Here is a 16651-nt window from a genome sequence, read left to right as displayed (position 1 = left end):
CAGTAGCAGCTCCTAAAGGGATCTCCCAAGGAAAGGCAGCCCCTCAATCATTAAAACAGTGCAGGGCTAGAACAAGTTGTTCTAGTCACACTTTTGACATGGTGACTAGATCAGTCAAGATCATTACATATGTGTCATAATCCTGGACTACACTTCCCACTCTCCAAATAGCAATCAGGTACTCATTTATCCCATCTGGGCTGATGTAGGGAAGAGAATCTGGTGACTTGGGATCTCCATTGGACGCAGTGAAGTCTACACCCAAGAACATGATGGCAGCAAGTCACTGATATGTCAGCACAAACAAATTAGAAGAACAAACTATATCCAGAAACAGGGGGTTAGCTCAGGCCCACACAGTTCCTTTCCTCCCAGGCACACAACAGCCCTACAGAGGGACATGCACACAAACCTGCATGCCTTTTCCCACTTAGGTACAGGTATTTCTAAACCACAGCAATCCTTTCCACTGACAAACTGAATTTCTCAAAAGAAGTTTAAGAAGCCCTAGCTCCAATAAAGTGCTACTTGATCACAAAAAGCAAAAATAGAGTATCCTTTAGTGTTTTGCAGACTTCATCACTGCAAATTCATACTGCATTTGCAGTCACTCATGCTGCCAATAAAAGTACTGAACACAACCTCACTGCTTTTGTCCTGTCATCTACCAGTACAAGCAGTGAGAAATAACTCACCATAAAGTTAATCTGGTCTCCCATCACATAGTCCAGAAATGAATAACCTGTCTCAATCTAGAGGAACAGACAGACATTGTAACACCTACTCATTTCACTATGATCAGAAAATTAAAAAAGCAAAAAACCCCAACAAAAATCGTCCTACCTTGCAGGATTTTATCCTAATAATGCCAGAGTTTCTGTAGTTGTTTTTATTTTGTTTTTTCTCAGGATGAAGGCATTCATATTCCACCTACAGAAAGCAAGCACAGAAGCAAATTCCAAAACATGTGCCTTTACAGGAGAGCAAATTATTGAAACAGTGTCACACATCCCACAATTTCAGAGTTACCAAAATACCCAGCAGAATTAAGAAATTTAATTTTGAAAGGTCTGCAACTACTTTGGCTGCAATGTGACAAGCTAAACAGGGTGCTTTTGCCACCTAGCACTGGGCAGAGGAAGCAAAAATCTCAGAGTGGGGAGGCTAAAAAAGCCTAGGCCATAGGTTTCCAGTGGCAGTGCTTCCCTGCTTGGATTCATTCACACTGGTTCTGAATTCACAAGGGCTATAAAAAAAGGCAAGAACCTTCCACCCACTTTTGTATTATGCCTAATCAAGTTCGCTGGCAAATGGAGTAGTCCTGGGCTACGCCCTGTGTGCAAATAGAGCTGCCTCAATTCAGGTGAATCTCAGCCTCCAGGAGAATGACATGTCAGGTTTTCACTGCAAACAGACCAAAACCAGCACCACCAGCATGTGATTCAACTTACTCTAGACTGGATGACCAAGGCAAGTGCCCCTTGGAAGGACTGCTGTTAGCTGTTAAAGTGACCAGAGTGCTAGGAGGGTGACCAGCTCCAGCACATACATTATATGAGACAAGCTGTGCTTCTGGACTCATCTGTTACAGCACCAACAAGCACTTCTATTTTCACTTGACTCAGCAGAGGCCAAAGCAAGCTGAACTGCTGGGACAAGTAGCTCAGTGGACAACAGGGCCAGCAGATAACAGGCTCAAGGATATTTTTAGAAATAGGAATGCTAACAGAACCCAAAGAAAACAAAGAAATATAATTCCCACACCAGTTTTTATTCTTTTAAAATGTTGGCTCAGTAATACAAAAATACGCATGTTTGGAGGCAACAACTGAAAGTGCATGTCTGAGGTCAATATTAGAAAGGGTTTGAAAACCTGAAATCTGGGCTAAGTTAGCAGGGGCTGAAGAAGCTCACCAGAGAGCCAGCACCAGCTGTCTGCACATGCGCCAGGGTAGTTTCCAAAGTGCCTATCACATCATGTCAGCCATCACTGGAATGATCTGCACGTTGCACCTGAAAGGAGGAGGAAGCGGGCAATGGGCAGGCATCCTGCACTGGGGAGATTGCCACGGCTCACTGCCCCATCTGCTGTCTGACAGCTCTGCATCAATGCTGGTGAACTCCCCCATGCCATCAGCAATGGCGATGTTGGCCACATCGCTAACTGAAACCCAGGAGCAAAGACACACAGCCAGAGTAAATCTCAAGAGAGGAACAGGTTCACTTCCTCACCCATTTAAGTATGCATGGTGAAAACTTAAAAAAAAAAAAATCTTCCCCTGGTTTAAATGTAAGAGATTAAATAAATAAATAAATAAATATTTAAAAGAAACATTAAAATTCCCCAGCATTTCATAGTCCAAATGTGTAAATGTGAGGTCATTCAGGACAAGATATGCAACTGGGTTAATGGGAATAAGCAAATTAAAACTTTAAATCTAAGCTATGCTCCTTTTTTTCTGTCCAACAACAGTATCAATTTACAAGGAAATTCTAATTTCCATGGAACAGTAAGTCTGTCTCTTTCTGCATCTTATACCAACCAAATTATAAATACTTTATTAATAAACAGTAAATTTTATGTCAGGATGAAGGCTTCAGAACTAGATAATGCGAAACAGCAATGCATTTACAAATAAAAATATACTAATAACTGATTTACAGCAACATGGTGTCATAGCTCTCCACAAAATCACCAGTGAGGAGCATTCCTAACATGTTCAACTGCAGACCACAAGTAATTCCAGAAGCAGTCAACTAAGGGACAGTTCTAAGGAGCTGCCTCCTCCTCCTCTGAAGCTCACATGCTACACAGATTTAGGAACTCTCTATCTGAGATCTGTCATTAGAAATCAATAAGTTGATGTTACTCCAGTATAAACCACAGTGACAGCTTTCTCCTAAGGACAATGGGACAAGATGAACCCATGGGTAACACCCTGATAAGGATATCAAATTCAATGGCTAGATATCTGAATTTGACACAGGGTTCTTTAAAAGACTGTTCAGATCTGCTGGGGGTCTTCCACTGGTATCAGTGGAAAACCCATACACACAGTCAGGTGAATTATGGCTTAATGTAGTCACCTAAATGGGAAGCACCATGGCATCCTTCAGTGTCTTAATGGCAAAAGATACCACAGAGACTGTTCCCCCTTCTCCTCCCCCATCCTTCCCACTCCACTTCTGTTCTTCTCATCTAGACACTCCATCATGAAGCAATTCCCACCCCTCCTGCCTGAACTTTACTCAGCTTCTCCCAAGAATTCTGATGTTTGCACATCACCCAAAAGTGACTGGATCATGCCAGAGGGGCCTCTCCTGTGCAGAAGCCTGGGTGCAGACTCCCAGTGAAGGGTCTCCTTTATGCCAGTACACCTGGAGAGCTTCAGGGAATCCAGCTGCTGCCATCTCCACACACCTCCTCTCCCCTCATAGCCATGCCAAGGACCAGTTCAGTTATTGGTTCACAACATTGTATGGCTTAAAACAAACCTCTTTTTACAAGGGTTTTTTTCTAAGACTAGCCAAGATTCGCTGCAGGCAGCCCAAAGAGTGCTGTTGCTGCAAACAAAGCCCTCCAATACTGCAGGACACTGTACAGAGTTATTTATTATTTCTTATGCAAATGAACTCTCCAATACTCATTACAAGCCATGGAATACAGTCAGCAATGAAAAGGCCCCTTTCATCTACAGGAGGAACTTTCAAAATCCATAGAAAATTATTTTGTCTTTGTGTATATTCCATGAAACCTGTGAATACCAACACCTACAAATTTCTATTTTGCTACTTCTATTTGCTACATTTGCTATTTCCATTTAAGTAAATATGGGGCTGAGCTGCTACTTTCACTTATTTTTCACAAAACTGTCACAAAGATTAGGCTGTGTCACAAATATGAGCTGATCCTAACACAGAACAAGGAGAAATCACTCTGAATCACAATGAAGAAAGAATTACCATAATACTAGGTAGCATTTGATCAAAAGATTTACGTTCACACACATATTCAGTATGTAATCCTCACACACAGCTGGCGAAGTTGTTGTTTAGCAGATACACCAAAATGGCTCCTAGGTAAATTTTTGGAAGCCTCAAACAGTAGCTTTCAAGGGACAAATTCCAAATGAAAAATGAAACAGTAGTGCAATATTATATACTTCAGTGTTGTTAGTGAAACTCCTGACTGGCAGTCTAGACTCCCCTGATGAACTTCCCCAGCACGTTAAGGCTATCATTTGCCCACACATCAAGAATTTTGGCTTAAATGAACTAACAGAAAATAGCTATCCTTTTGAAGTAGATCATTCTGAAGTGGATTCCAAAGCATAGAAAGCTTCTAAAAAACAAACAAAACAAAATAACAACACAAATATTTTTGGGCTGTAGCAAATATAGCCCCACAAAACAGCATGTGTAAACCATGTCATGTCAGTTCTAACAAATGACAATATGCACCTCCTAGTCACCTCCTCTATATGCTTGCTGCACACTGTTGAATGAAGATTACTTCTTTCTGACCTAAGACTGTTGATTCCCCACCAATAAGAGCTCACAAATACCACTTAGAACTCTGCCACCTATCAACAAGCCCAGCACACCTGTTGGAGGTTTGGATTTTTTCCTTTTTCTTTTTTCTCTCAAGGAATTTTTCTCCCATTTGTTGCCTAAGAAGGACAGAAGATGTGGCCAAAATGGGGAGGAGGGGGGCAAGGGGTGTAGTTGGCTGCACTCTTTTAGCTGGGGAGTGAGCTTGGTAGCTGGGGGGGATTTTCTCTTATGAAGTGCAGAGATACCAAGACTTAGCTGGGGGTCAGGGCCTGGGCTCAGCCCTCTCTCGCACACTCTTGCTTTTGGGATCAGAGGTCACGGCTGCGGTTTTGGTGCTGGACTGATTGTGGTTTGGTGCTTGACTGCTGCTGCTCAAAGGTTTCACCACTGCGGAGTTTTGCCCTTCACTGCTTACTCTGGGTGAGCCTCTGCTTGTAAGAGCAGCCATTGAATTGGGACCTTTTCAACAACCGACTTCACTGGGAGAGACCCTCATCAAGTACTTGGGTGCCTCAGGGGAAACCCAGGACCCCTCTCCCCCTCTGGAGGGAGGGCCTCCCTGCTGCTTGAGGGAGCCTGGCTGCCACTGCGGGACCCCCATTGCTCCTGCCACAGCGTCGGGCATTTTGCTACACTTTTTTTGCCACAGGGGGTTACACAGGGGTCTGCTCGCCTCTGCTGTTCCAGCTTGCCGCTTCCGAGGTTCCTGCTGCAGTGCATTTCACCAGCCGGAGGTGCAGCGGGACCGGCTGTCCCTGAGGGTTCCAAAGGAAGCCCCATCTCCATCCCTTCCGCCAGCCCGCCCGCCATTGCCGTGTGCAGAGAGACGGCCGAGCTCGCGCCACAGCGCCCCCTGCAGCCGCGGGGGAATCATCGCCCTGCCCTGCCCGGCCGGGAGCCAGCGGCGCCCCCGCTGGCTGTGCCCGGAACTGCGCCGCAGGGGAAGGTGCCTGCGGCCGGGAGAAGGCTGCCGCTGGGTCTGTGCCTCTGGTCGCTGCTGCTGCCGGGCTTGGTGTTTGTTTGCCTTGCTGGACACACACACGCTAGGAAGGAACTGCTATTCCTCTTCTCATATCTTTGCCTGAAAGCCCCGTAATTTCAAAGTTATAATAATTCGGAGGGAAGGTGGTCATATTTTCCATCCCAGGATGGTTCCCACCTTCCTTGGCAGACACTTGTCTTTTAAACCAAGACAACGCCTGAACACCTATTTCCAGGTTAATAATCTTAGTAATTATTAGGAACTACCATATTGCACAAAGAACAACATTAGCATGCATGCATTTTGCTAAATCTTCCATATCAAGCTTTCAGCATGAGATTTCTTCAGAGAGAAGATGAAGTAAAATTCTGCAAATGTAAGCCATTTAGGTGTTAGAAAAGTAGAGAGAAATTATACTCACACAGAACAATGTATGGATTTAAATGCCTTTAAATTATCAATGTATTGCTTAGAAGAAAAATTAACATAAGTTAATAAGTTGCTATCAGATTTTCTTTTGTAGAAACATATTAAAAGATGTAGTTGTTCTGCTACACCTCCACAAGCAATGGCCACAGAGAATTAGTTATCATATACAAGACCACAGGGGAATGCAGTTCTGACTCAAAACTAAATTTCTACTTGAAACAAATAGAAAAAAAGTCAGGAAAACCTTCCAGTCTCTTGAGTGGATAAATCTGACAGATACCTCAAAGTCCTCTCTGTGTTAGTATCCCAAGACACTTAAGTTTGTCCAACATCTGCAAGTTTTTCAGTTAACTTAGAAAGAGTGCTAGAAAGCCACAATGAAAAAAACCAAACCAACCAAACACCCAACCAAACAAGACATCACCACCAAAGCTCAACTTGAAACCCTGGCCAGAATATGAAAAAAACAGTTACACTTCTCCTTATGACTAATCCTTGGAAATTGTGACACTTCTGCATTTCCTGACTTCTCAATTTGACAACTCGTAATATTTTAAAACAGACATATAATCACTTATCTGCCACACTACAATTCTAGAAAGGCAATCTAATAACTTAAATATGACTAGACAACCTGATAACTCATAGTTAGCATCAACAGAAAATGGATGACTTGGAACAACAAAGAGAATTTCTAAAGGCTGTACCTTGACAGGTTTATTAAAATCTCCACCACAGAAAGTTTGCAAGGGAACAACTGAACTTCCTCCAGCATGGATTTAAGTTGTTCTTGCCTTAAAAATATGACAGCATAATGTCACATGAGGAATACAGCATGCAACTCACTAGGAATGATGACATGAGGGCTCTTCATGGCAAGTTAAGAACAGCCTCAACCAGTTCAACCCTGGCACATATCAATGGCCAAGCAACAGCTCTGCAAGAAATAAAAGCTTGATGCTCTCAGTGAAGTTAAATTTTAGAGCCCAGCTCAACACCATTGAGAAGAGAGACCCTCTTCTCACTTGCTGTCTGTGATCAGACTCCTTACTCAGGTAGCTCCATCCAGTCACCAGGTAGCAAATAAACAATTTGCTGCAGCCACAGTGAGCAGAATACCTTTTTATAGGATACTTTCTCTGCAAAACTGGTGCAAAGCATAAGCAGGAGTGGGACTCTCACTTTGAGTAAGAATAAGCTGTCTGATCAACTCAAGGAAAACATTGTGTGGAAATTCTACCTCTGATCTGTACATGAGCTGCCATGCTCCAGCATCGCTCTGCTTGTCAAACTCCAGAATTGGATCCAATTTACCTAAGAAATCCTGCACACAAAAACCCAGAAGTAATCAGCCTCCTCTATATTTCACCAAAATTAGTAAAGAATTAACTAAATAGTAGGCAATACTTCAAAAAAGAACAAAGTCAAACAAACTATGCATTAATTTTCTTTTCTTAGTTTTATTTTCCTTTTTAAAACTGCTGTAAGTGTAACACTTTGTAAGTGATCAGCATTTATCGGCTCCAATTCCAAGATCTCCTCCTCAAATCACTTTTGTCCCTATAAATCATATCATTTTGCTAACTGAGAATTAGGTGACTAAATCACTGTACTGGTCTTCGGCTTAAAACAACATTGAGCAGAACATCTAAACTTCCACCTTTTCTTCTTTAACAAAAATATAGAAATATCAGTTCACTGGAGACAATTATATAAGTGATTTGTATTCATGTACAGAATATTTCAAAGCCAAAATAATACCTTAAAACCTAAACCTGGCAGTTGAATTTCTAGTTTGACATTGTGGACTTCAACATGCAATTGTATCTCCAACTTACTCCATTGTAAATAACACAAAACACAGTGAGCCTTTGCTCACAAACTAATTACTGGCTTAGCTGAATGTCTGCAAACACAGAGATTCCTGCCCAAAAGGTACAAATGTAACTACTAGAGAAGCATGCAAGATAATTTTTTTTAAAGTCAATACCTTTTTGTCCAAGTTTTGGGCTTCAATTTCCAGGTGTACAACCCTGGTATCCTTAATCTCCTCTGCTGAAATCTCTGCCATGGAAATTTAGGGGGGAAAAATGTAAAAAAGAAGTCACAGAGTTTTGCTTATATTTTGCCTATAAAAGAAACTGTAGTTTCTTTTAAATATAAAAGAAACTGTAGTTTCTTTAAAATATCTCTCTCCTGTATATATGTAGCATTTGAAGAGATACTGAGAAGAAACCAGAAAAGCCACTTTATCCCAGACAACATATTGACAGAGTTTTTTCCAAACAAAAACCTTACCTACCATAATAGTGCCCTTTCCTGCTGGCTTTCCCTGCTTCAGTTCCAGCAGTCGGGTAACACTGAGCTGGACACAACCTACGGTTAGAAGACAGATAACAAAAATATCATTAAAGAAAGAATTATTCTTCAGGTGCAAAGTTTTCAAACTCTCATAAAAGTTCTAAAACTATTTAAATGTGTTTCCAACAGTGACAGCCATCAGTTTGTGCTCCTGAACAGTCTGAAAATAATCTTCTTTCACTATCCAGGAAACAGTGCCCACAAACACGTGTCCAAACTTAACTTTAGCTTCCTATTTTTGCTACCTTTTAGACGCAAGAGGCATTGCCATCACAAGCAGCCAAAAAGCTACTAAAACTTAAAATACTAGTTAATTTATCAAGTCTTTCTTTAATAATATGAATCCCACTTTTCTTCTCCTACATAGCTATACAAACCCCTTCTCAGGAAATGAACATAGAATCTCAAGTAGCCTTATTTCCCTTGATTTACTACCTGATGGTCACTTTGTGCAAAGGAAATTCCATGAGAGCCCTCCAAGCACCATGCTTCCTTACTCCTAGACTGCATTTAGTGCTACAAGTGCCTCCTAATTAAGCAATTAATTACAAAATACATGTATTTCAAACCTTTGCTTTGTGATCAAAATAATGATTTTTCTAACCACATTCAACGGTAACACAAACAAACATGTTTAACGGTGTTTTCAAATTTGAATATGTTGAAGCCTTTGACAAAGCAGGTTTTCACATAATTTTTCGTAATAAAACCAACTCTCCCTGCTATTTTGTACATCTTGTACATCACTTAACATGTCTACAAGTACCTGTCCCAGTGTGCACTCAATCCCTCCCAGGTAGTCATCATCATTTAAATCAAAGGACTTGTTATCAATGTCATACACACTGAATTTCAGCTTCCGCACTTTCTCAAAGTAGTAGTCCACAACCAGTTTCTTTCTTTCACAACCAGCAGAATTCAGGTCTTGGCAGTTCTTGATTTTTTCTGTGTCATCTATCCACACAAACACAGGAGCAAAGCTGTTGACAATGAGTAAGAAGCCCATATTCTCCCACACAGCTTTTTACCTGCACCAGATGGACAGGCACCAGCAAGGCTACCCACCCTGGACCATGCCTCATGCTCAGTGACAAACTGGGATGACCGATGGCTCACCAAGAAAGGAAATGGCATTGAAAAACACTGTATGGGAAAACACTGAAAAACATTGTATGGGGAAATTCTGAAAACTAGGGGGGAAAGAGTGCTGAAACAATGTATTCTGGAGTGTGCGCTCTAGGGCCAGTCATATCGTTACAGGCAAATGAGCCTCCTGATGCAACTCTGAGCAAACAAGTCAGCAATTAAAGAAAACACTGAAGGTTTGAGTGTGGGCAATGGGACTGCTCACCAGTCGTAAATCTGAATTAAGTATGTCATACATCTGCCAGGAAAACCTACGGGATGGAAAAGGGGAGACTCGGCACATTTACAGCCACCGGCAGCGCACGGCCACGGGCCGCTCTTACCTCAGCCCACCGGGCATCGCCCGCGTCCTGCAGCAGGACGCAGAGAGGGTCCCACCTGGAGCGCAGGTCTCCGTCGAGGAGGCCCCGGCAGGCCACAGACCGCTCCATCCGGGATCCGCACGCGGCCATCTGCGGGCAGAGCACAGCGTCAGGCGGCCCGGCCCGGACCCGCGTGCCCCCGGCGCGGCGGAGCGGAGCCACGCGCGGCCGGGGCGGGGCCGCGGCTACCGGCGCTCCGCGGCCCCTCCCGCCCCGGGCCGCGCGGGTGCGGAGGAGCGCGGTACCTCCGCGCCGCCGGGCACCAACTGCGGCCCGCCTCGCCCCTCGGCTCTTGAATTCACCTATTTCTACCGGGCTATCCCCGCTGCTCCCGCTCCCCCCCGCAGGAGCCCTTCCCTCTGCCTCGGTGCGTGCTGCTGCCTCAGGTTTCTACGAAAGGGCCGGGCCCGTTGTCCCCTCCCCGGGACCGCCGCTCGCAGCCCTGCACAGGGACCGGGACCTCCGTCCCGCCAGCGCCGCGGCCACCGCCCCGCGCCGGAGTGGCCCCACGCGGTGAAAGCACTGCCAAAGCACCCCCTGCTCACCCACGGGAGCCACAGAGCCCCCGTGCTTTTGCCGTGCTGGCTTCCAAAACGCCGTAACATCATCCCGCAAACAGGGGATAACTAAATTTTATTAGACATTAAACTGCAGACGCTTCTGTTTGAGGAACAGCTATAATTCTCAAAACTGAATTAGAAGATAAGCCTTCGAGCACCACAATATTACAGAGACTGGACAGTTTGAGGACTAGAGCTTTAAATGGGATTATTTCATAGAGAAGCTTCTTCTTCTGAGTCTGGAAAATAAGGAAATACTTGCTTTGGCTTTTTAGTACCCAAGTACCCCATGGCTTCCTCATACTTGGAGGGTGAATATATTTAACTCAAAGAGATGAGCTTTTATTGTACACTATTGAATCCCTTGGACATCCCAGTCAGCAATCTACCCTGGACAAATGTTAACAAAGCCACTTAGTACACCAGTGCATGGCATCAGGTGCTCCAGTGATGGTGGCAGGACAAAACCAGCACTCAGTAAAAATTAGAGAAGCTTTAGGCAAAGACAATCATCGTGCAGCTTTCAACTAAGGTCATCATCATCACTTGGCTTAACACCAGCATATTTTAAAAAACTTGTTTGAAGTAGTCTGGTGGTCAGCTGTTAAAACTACTGGCAGAAGCCATCCATTTTCTACTCAGTTGCCTTCAACCCCAAGATTCACAAAGAAACCACTGACTTTAATAAATACATTTCTTGTAAAATTCCAAGTCACAGCCATCAAGTTTTTTCTTTACTGACACATATCATTCCATCAGACCAGCTTTCATCTCACACAGACTCACACAGGTGCAAAGAGACAACAGCAAAACTTTGTTTGACACTCACTATTTGACAACAAGACTAGGACATCAAGTCTGGGCTCCTTTGCCAACATTTTGCCTCTGTTTTTCTCTACTGCAACAGAGAGTTCTGTACTAACTGGAGGCACCTCTCCTCCCCACTAGAGCTCAAAGCATCAGGAGTTAAGTTAACCTCAAAGAAACAGCTCCCAATAAGCTTTAGCATCCCCAGTCAGCAGTGGCTCCTTTCTGGGAGGAAACCACTACTGCAGATCTTGAGCTGCATACAGAACAAGCCCATATATATATTTATTCCATGTCACAAAGACACCAAAAAGGAAGAGTTTGAGATAGCAACTGTTAAATCACACAATGAAGCCAGGAGGTGAAGGGATGCAAGTCCTCAAACCCAATCACCTCTTATCTGCTACCTGAATCTCCACATTAACAGCAATGAAATTATGAAAATACTCCACTGTTTCAAAGATTTGACTTCCAATACCCTAATACCCAGAAGGCTGTCTCATCGGATTGTTTTAAATTTAGTAATGGCATAGGATTTCCCTTGAAATAAAGCCCAGATGTTCTGCTGAACCACTGGGGACATTTACGAACTACAAGGGATCCTTTCGCACTATATCCTCTTGCTCCATCAGGAGATCACAGGACACTCACTGATGCACATAACCACCAAGACACAACAGCACCAGCAGGCCAGCTGTTTGGAGTAGCTGAGCAGGAACTGTCCTAACTGGCTGTACACCCTTCCTCACCAACTCAGGAGATAACAAGAAAGAAGGTTTAACAACTACAGACTGAATCCTTATTAAAAGAGGGAGAGCTCCTTAACAGATCCAGATTAAAAAAAAAAAAAAATTAACCTGAAAACACCAGTTTGAACCTCAGCCAGCAATTATTTATAGATTACTGCCTATGGATGTCCTCAAAGAACCTGCACAACCTTCTTTTCACCTCATGGCTACCCAAACACACTGTATGGTGTTCTCCAGTATCAGTCCATCCCTTGAATAACAGCAGAAGAAAATCCCGGTCATAGACATCCCAGCAGCAAGAGCAACGGTCTGCTAAGACACAGCATCCATTTCAGCCAAGCCTGAAGACCTGCTTAGTCCACAGGTAAGCAACTTTGCCTAGTTACCCTGTTCATGCAGTTAACTGAGCAGCATAAATCTCTGGAAATCTGCCTGCATTTGAAAAGCTTAGAAAGATCAAAAGTTTAACATATTTTCATCCCCAAACAGACACATATATATATTAAAAAAAAAAACAAAAAAAAAAACCCCCCAAAAAAAACAAAACAAAACAAACAAAAAAAAAAAACTGAATGGGAAGAAAAAATAGTGACGTTCCTCACTAATTAGAAAAACTAGCTCCAACTTGATTTTTTTAACAGGATTTCATTATGATAATATTGGCTCAAATTTTTTCTTTTCCTCCATAAAGATTTCTAGAATTGACTTTCATTTCTCATAGTAAACTATAGTGATTGCATCTCTCTTTCTATAAAAAAGTGAATAGTTTATGTGAAATGTATCAGCTGACTTTCATCTCCACTTCTTTCCATAGAGTCTCAGTTCTTTTCCTACAAGAGAAGTGACAATTCCGAAAGTTTTCAAAATGCCAGCAATTCATGCTTGGACTTAGAACCACGCCACACCTAACACAACCCCCCACCCTGTTCCTCTTTAAGCTGGAGCCTGTGATGCTTTCTCTGATTTGCACTTCCACACAATGCTGCAACATCATCTTGGCATTTCATTACTCCAAGCTGCCCAGCTGGCACATGCCAGCTCCCTGCACAGGACAGGCACTATGGCATCACTCAGCGCTGACACTGTCAGAGCAGCAACACTTCACCACTTACCAGTGCTGTGCAATAGACACGTGATCAGAGAACAATCTTCTGGTGGTTACTAAGCTCAAACAGTTTACAAGGACTCTGATCTCAGGCTACACATACAGTTTGCTGCAATTACACTGAAAGAACTTGGCGTTTTATTATTTTTATTAACAGCCTTCCTTTTTTTCCCCTCAGCATGCATTCAAGAGCACCAATTGTATTCTGCTTGGAGACTGGAATCAACATTTCAAAACCACATTTCATGTTGTTTCACTGAGTTTTCATAGAGCATACTTATTTGTATCCATTCATACACACAAACTTAGTTTTTAGACTTGCAACAGTGCTTATAATGACAGAATATTATTTATATTTGTTGCAACACAATTTTTTCCAACAGTTTCAGAAATTCTAAAATGCACTGTTTTCCTATTTTCCCCCTCCCAACCACCCTTGATAATTAATATTGATGCCTACTACTTGAATCTTCTGGTTTACAGAAGACAGTAGATATTTCCAAAGCAAAACCAGCAGCTAAAGCAAACTATTTTTCACAAAGTCATCACATTTAATTTATAAAGAATTTATTATACATTGATCCTGATCAGTTTACAATAATAACAGTTTAACAACCCCCACCTGCCATTAGTACATTAAAGTACAACATGGTCTGGAAGTCTCAAAACTATTCTAGCCACAGAAATTCACATTACCAAGTGAAAATGAACTCCAAAAGCAGTAATAAATTAAAACTCTCTTTAAAATACATAAAACAGACCTACTGAGTACATCCCATCACAGTGGTTTCAAACAAAAAGGCAACATAAGCAAGCCACCAGGTAAGTGCTGTTGCTTGAAAGAGCTTGTAAAATACAGCTGAGGTTGTGCTACACCCCCTTGATCAATGAGTATACGGACAATAGCCACAAACATCTGATCCACTGCTCCCACAGCCTGGGGATCTCACTGATGAGAGGCATCACCTGTGAAGTTTCATCTTGAGCCAAATTCTGTACATTCCCTCAAGGGAAGAGTTTCCAACATACAGCTTCAGATCCATCAGATACCTTTATTTTTTGCTCCTATTTAGAATTGCACATGATATAACACCACATTTTGAAGAAAAAAAAAAATCACCCATTTTGGTTATCCCTACCAAAATACTATCCACAGAAATCTGCAAGATACATGCTCCACAAGCACAAGCACATACTCCAAAGAAGTCTTTCACTGCTCAACCAGATGTCATTCCCACTTGTTTAAGTAAAACACAGAATGGCTCCACAGTAGGTACACTTTAAGAAGTGCTCAGACAACCAAAATGAGGTCCAGTTTAAAAAGTCAAAATAATTTTTACTATGCACACTAGCTTTTACCTGTAAAGATGATCATAAACTCCAACAGCTGTACAATATATATGAAAAGATAAATCTCAACTTTTCAATAGAGCTTTTCTACATTGAAATGAAGTACAGCAGTAATGAAGCTGGTCCTAAACAAACCAAGATGAAAAAAAACCCGCTGCTTTCTAGGAAAATCACATAGGACATCTATGCTACACACTCAGAAGAATAAGCTGCTACTTTCTGGAGTTTCATATAGGCATCTCAGAACTTCCAATTTTTTTCACATTTCTGCAGAAAAAGCAAACTCCTTCCACACAGAAAAGAACACTTCCAACATAAAGAAAATCAACACATTGGCAAGTCTATAATATTAAATTTATTATTCCTCTAGTGACTGAGCTTAACCAAAGCTTAAAGCAAGCCAATTTTAAGAGAAGAAAGCACTGTACACTTATGGTTGAAGAAAAGTCCAAGTGTGATTGAAGGCTTTAACTGTCCCAGTTCAGAGCTTTGGAGGGTCTTGCATTTTCCCAAAATTCCCCCATTTCACCACATACGGGTGCCTGAAGCATAAATAAACTCCTCTTTACTTATCCCTCCTATATGAGTGCCACCATTTAGTCAACTAAGGATCAAGTGCTGGACACTCTAAGGTGAGAATTACTGAATTACATAGTTTGTTTTATACACTTCCATCCCTCAGTAAGCCTTAAGGCCTCTTCAGACTGGGAGGATGAGGTGAAGACAGTGAGCACTGAACGAGAGGGGCATTGTGATCAACCCAGCATGGAACGTCACAGTACCCACAGTCACCCAGAGGACAAGAAAAAAAATCTAGTAACTTCATGGCATCAAACACCATCAGCAATATTTTTAGCAGTGCCAAGAGGTGGTATCTTCTTGAGAGAAAACAGTAGCACTATCACTGAATACAAGCCTCATGGGTCAGCCTGGTTTTGCTGCTCTGCATAAAATGAAATATAAGTAAGGATTCAGTCCAAGAAAATCTGCAGGATTTTTGTATTTAAACACACTAATAAATTCACATTAAATACTGTACAAAATACCCATCCAGCTCTATTGCAGTGTACACCAAATTTTACACATTAATATAGCATCTTGTTTAACTCAGACTTGAGGCTTTAATGCATATGGTCCAGGACAGCTGATTTCCAAAGAACTTACTCTGTACTGGATTGGCCATAACTCCTGCCTTACATTCTGCTTACAAACCCAGCACAACTGTCAGCAATCATGCCTGCAGGATGACCCTACTGCAATTTTCATCATCTTGGCCTTTTGTTATCCAACAACTCAAGAAATTAACCCAACACATGTAACAGTATCTCCATTAATTAATCTTGCACTTAGCAAAAACCCTCTCCCCCTTGTCTCTTGCTTAGTTTAATCTCACATCTTCCAGTTATTGCCCAACTTTTTTCAAAGCTCTTTTCTCTCTTTTTCTACTGCGATCCCAAAATATGCAGACCAGCAGAAGCAATTATTTCTCTTATTATTAGTTCAGTTTTGAGGGGGCAGCCTGTTACATTTTGGGTTTTGATATTACAAAGCTGATCCTAGTGCTGAGGTCAGGATCACTTGCTGAATGTTATCAGAATAAAAGTAATAATTTGATCCTTCTTTCCTGAACACCATAAGGCTCTAAAAGAAATCATACAGCTAGGTTTGTAACACCAGATGCACCAAAATGCATCTTTATTTTAAACTGAGAGTAAGGGACTCTAATGAGAAGGACCACAGTCCACAACTTATTAGTCAATAAAGGCCTTTTCCACCACTCCAGCTCTTCCATGGGCCACAGAACCTCATTCCACAGCCCTAGATGTTCTGCAGAAAATATAAATGGCTGCAGTTTTTTCTATAATTTCATTATTTGTGGCAGTTTGCAACGGGGAAGCAAGCGCGTTAAGATCACTATTGCTACAGGCAGGGAATAAATCACTGTTCTCCACACTGTGTTCCAAGCTGTCACCATACATACAAGGGGTTAATTAACTGCTATTACAAATTTGACATATAATCTGAAACAAAAGGCATCTCCTAACTGTTACAAAAGAATGGTAAATACTATGAAGAACAACTTTCTAAACAAACTGCTGTCACCTTGATTCAGTCCTGGAAAAGAGTGCCCATGGTTCATCAGCCAGCCTTAATTCCAGGGATGAGAGTTCCCAGGGAGGACAGACACATTTCCTCCAGGGTGAAGCAGAGGCTGTGCTGATGCTGAAACTCAGAGCCATGACCAA

At 42.2% G+C, this 16651-nt stretch overlaps 1 protein-coding gene across 5 annotated transcripts in view; it reads right to left on the bottom strand.

The window, feature by feature from the left end:
- Window positions 1-16651, bottom strand: part of CPNE1 (copine 1) — a 37298-nt gene that overhangs the window by 7418 nt on the left and 13229 nt on the right. For 3 of the 5 annotated variants that reach the window (XR_008433822.1, XM_053958143.1, XM_053958144.1), the window contains exons 1-5: window positions 9173-9754; window positions 8264-8341; window positions 7956-8029; window positions 844-930; window positions 696-752 (exon numbers count right to left, since the gene is read on the bottom strand). Coding sequence is in view for 4 of the 5 variants with exons in the window: in XM_053958143.1 (XP_053814118.1) it covers window positions 696-752; window positions 844-930; window positions 7956-8029; window positions 8264-8341; window positions 9173-9332 (456 nt within the window). In the remaining variant the exon portion in view is untranslated. Of the gene's footprint in view, window positions 1-695; window positions 753-843; window positions 931-7955; window positions 8030-8263; window positions 8342-9092; window positions 9755-9795; window positions 9925-16651 lie in introns of those variants that run through there. The other 2 variants (XM_053958146.1, XM_053958145.1) reach the window with 2 other exon arrangements.

Source organism: Vidua chalybeata, chromosome 17, assembly GCF_026979565.1.
Source record: "Vidua chalybeata isolate OUT-0048 chromosome 17, bVidCha1 merged haplotype, whole genome shotgun sequence".
Taxonomy (NCBI): Eukaryota; Metazoa; Chordata; class Aves; order Passeriformes; family Viduidae; genus Vidua; species Vidua chalybeata.
Note: the sequence above shows the minus strand (reverse complement) of the source record. Positions and strands in the feature narration are given on the sequence as shown.